Below are 1,328 nucleotides of genomic sequence, written 5' to 3'. Positions count from 1 at the left end.
ANTTAGGCTATAACAAATATATTATATAAGTTATCTTCAGTTATCTATGGTTATATAAAATAAGGTTATAACAAATATATTATATAAGTTATCATCAGTTACCTATGGTTATATAACATAAGGTTATAACAAATATATTATATAAGTTATCTTCAGTTATCTATGGTTATATGAAATAAGGTTATAACAAATATATTATATAAGTTATCTTCAGTTATCTATGGTTATATAACATAAGGTTATAACAAATATATTATATAAGTTATCTTCAGTTATCTATTGTTATATAACATAAGGTTATAACAAATATATTATATAAGTTATCTTCAGTTATCTATTGTTATATAACATAAGGTTATAACAAATATATTATATAAGTTATCCTCAGTTATCTATTGTTATATAACATAAGGTTATAACAAATATATTATATAAGTTATCTTCAGTTATCTATGGTTATATAACATAAGGTTATAACAAATATATTATATAAGTTATCTTCAGTTATCTATTGTTATATAACATAAGGTTATAACAAATATATTATATAAGTTATCTTCAGTTATCTATTGTTATATAACATAAGGTTATAACAAATATATTATATAAGTTATCCTCAGTTATCTATTGTTATATAACATAAGGTTAAAACAAATATATTATATAAGTTATCTTCAGTTATCTATGGTTATATAACATAAGGTTATAACAAATATATTATATAACTTATCTTCAGTTATCTATGGTTATATAACATAAGGTTATAACAAATATATTATATAAGTTATCTTCAGTTATCTATTGTTATATAACATAAGGTTATAACAAATATATTATATAAGTTATCTTCAGTTATCTATTGTTATATAAAATAAGGCTATAACAAATATATTATATAAGTTATCTTCAGTTATCTATTGTTATATAAAATAAGGCTATAACAAATATATTATATAAGTTATCTTCAGTTATCTATTGTTATATAACATAAGGCTATAACAAATATATTATATAAGTTATCTTCAGTTATCTATTGTTATATAAAATAAGGCTATATAAGTATATTATATAAGGGAATTCTTCAGTCGATCCCAAAACAAGTGAATATATTCTATATCATTATACCAAGTTATATAAGTAGTTGTCTTTAATAAAGCATGAAGTGAATTGCTCATATTTTCACTGTCTATATCTTCTAATAAAACTACACTTAAAGGTTCCATAGCTCGATTTAAAACATGTTTCTGAGCTAGTGTCATTTCAAATTGACACCATTCACTTCGAGCGAAATTATTACTTAATACAATTAAACACGACGACTGTTTTCA

General features: G+C 20.6%; 1 protein-coding gene across 1 annotated transcript; it reads right to left on the bottom strand.

Moving 5' to 3' along the window:
• Positions 1-1,064: 1,064 nt before the first annotated feature.
• LOTGIDRAFT_148628 (hypothetical protein) lies at positions 1,065-1,310 on the bottom strand (the record flags this gene model as incomplete). The annotated part of the gene is made up of 1 exon (XM_009046918.1): positions 1,065-1,310. A coding segment is annotated over one exon (246 nt), but the record flags the coding sequence as incomplete, so codon positions are not given.
• Between the last annotated feature and the right edge of the window lie 18 nt (positions 1,311-1,328).

This window comes from Lottia gigantea, assembly GCF_000327385.1.
Source record: "Lottia gigantea unplaced genomic scaffold LOTGIsca_10809, whole genome shotgun sequence".
In the NCBI taxonomy this organism is placed as follows: domain Eukaryota; kingdom Metazoa; phylum Mollusca; class Gastropoda; family Lottiidae; genus Lottia; species Lottia gigantea.
Note: the sequence above shows the minus strand (reverse complement) of the source record. Positions and strands in the feature narration are given on the sequence as shown.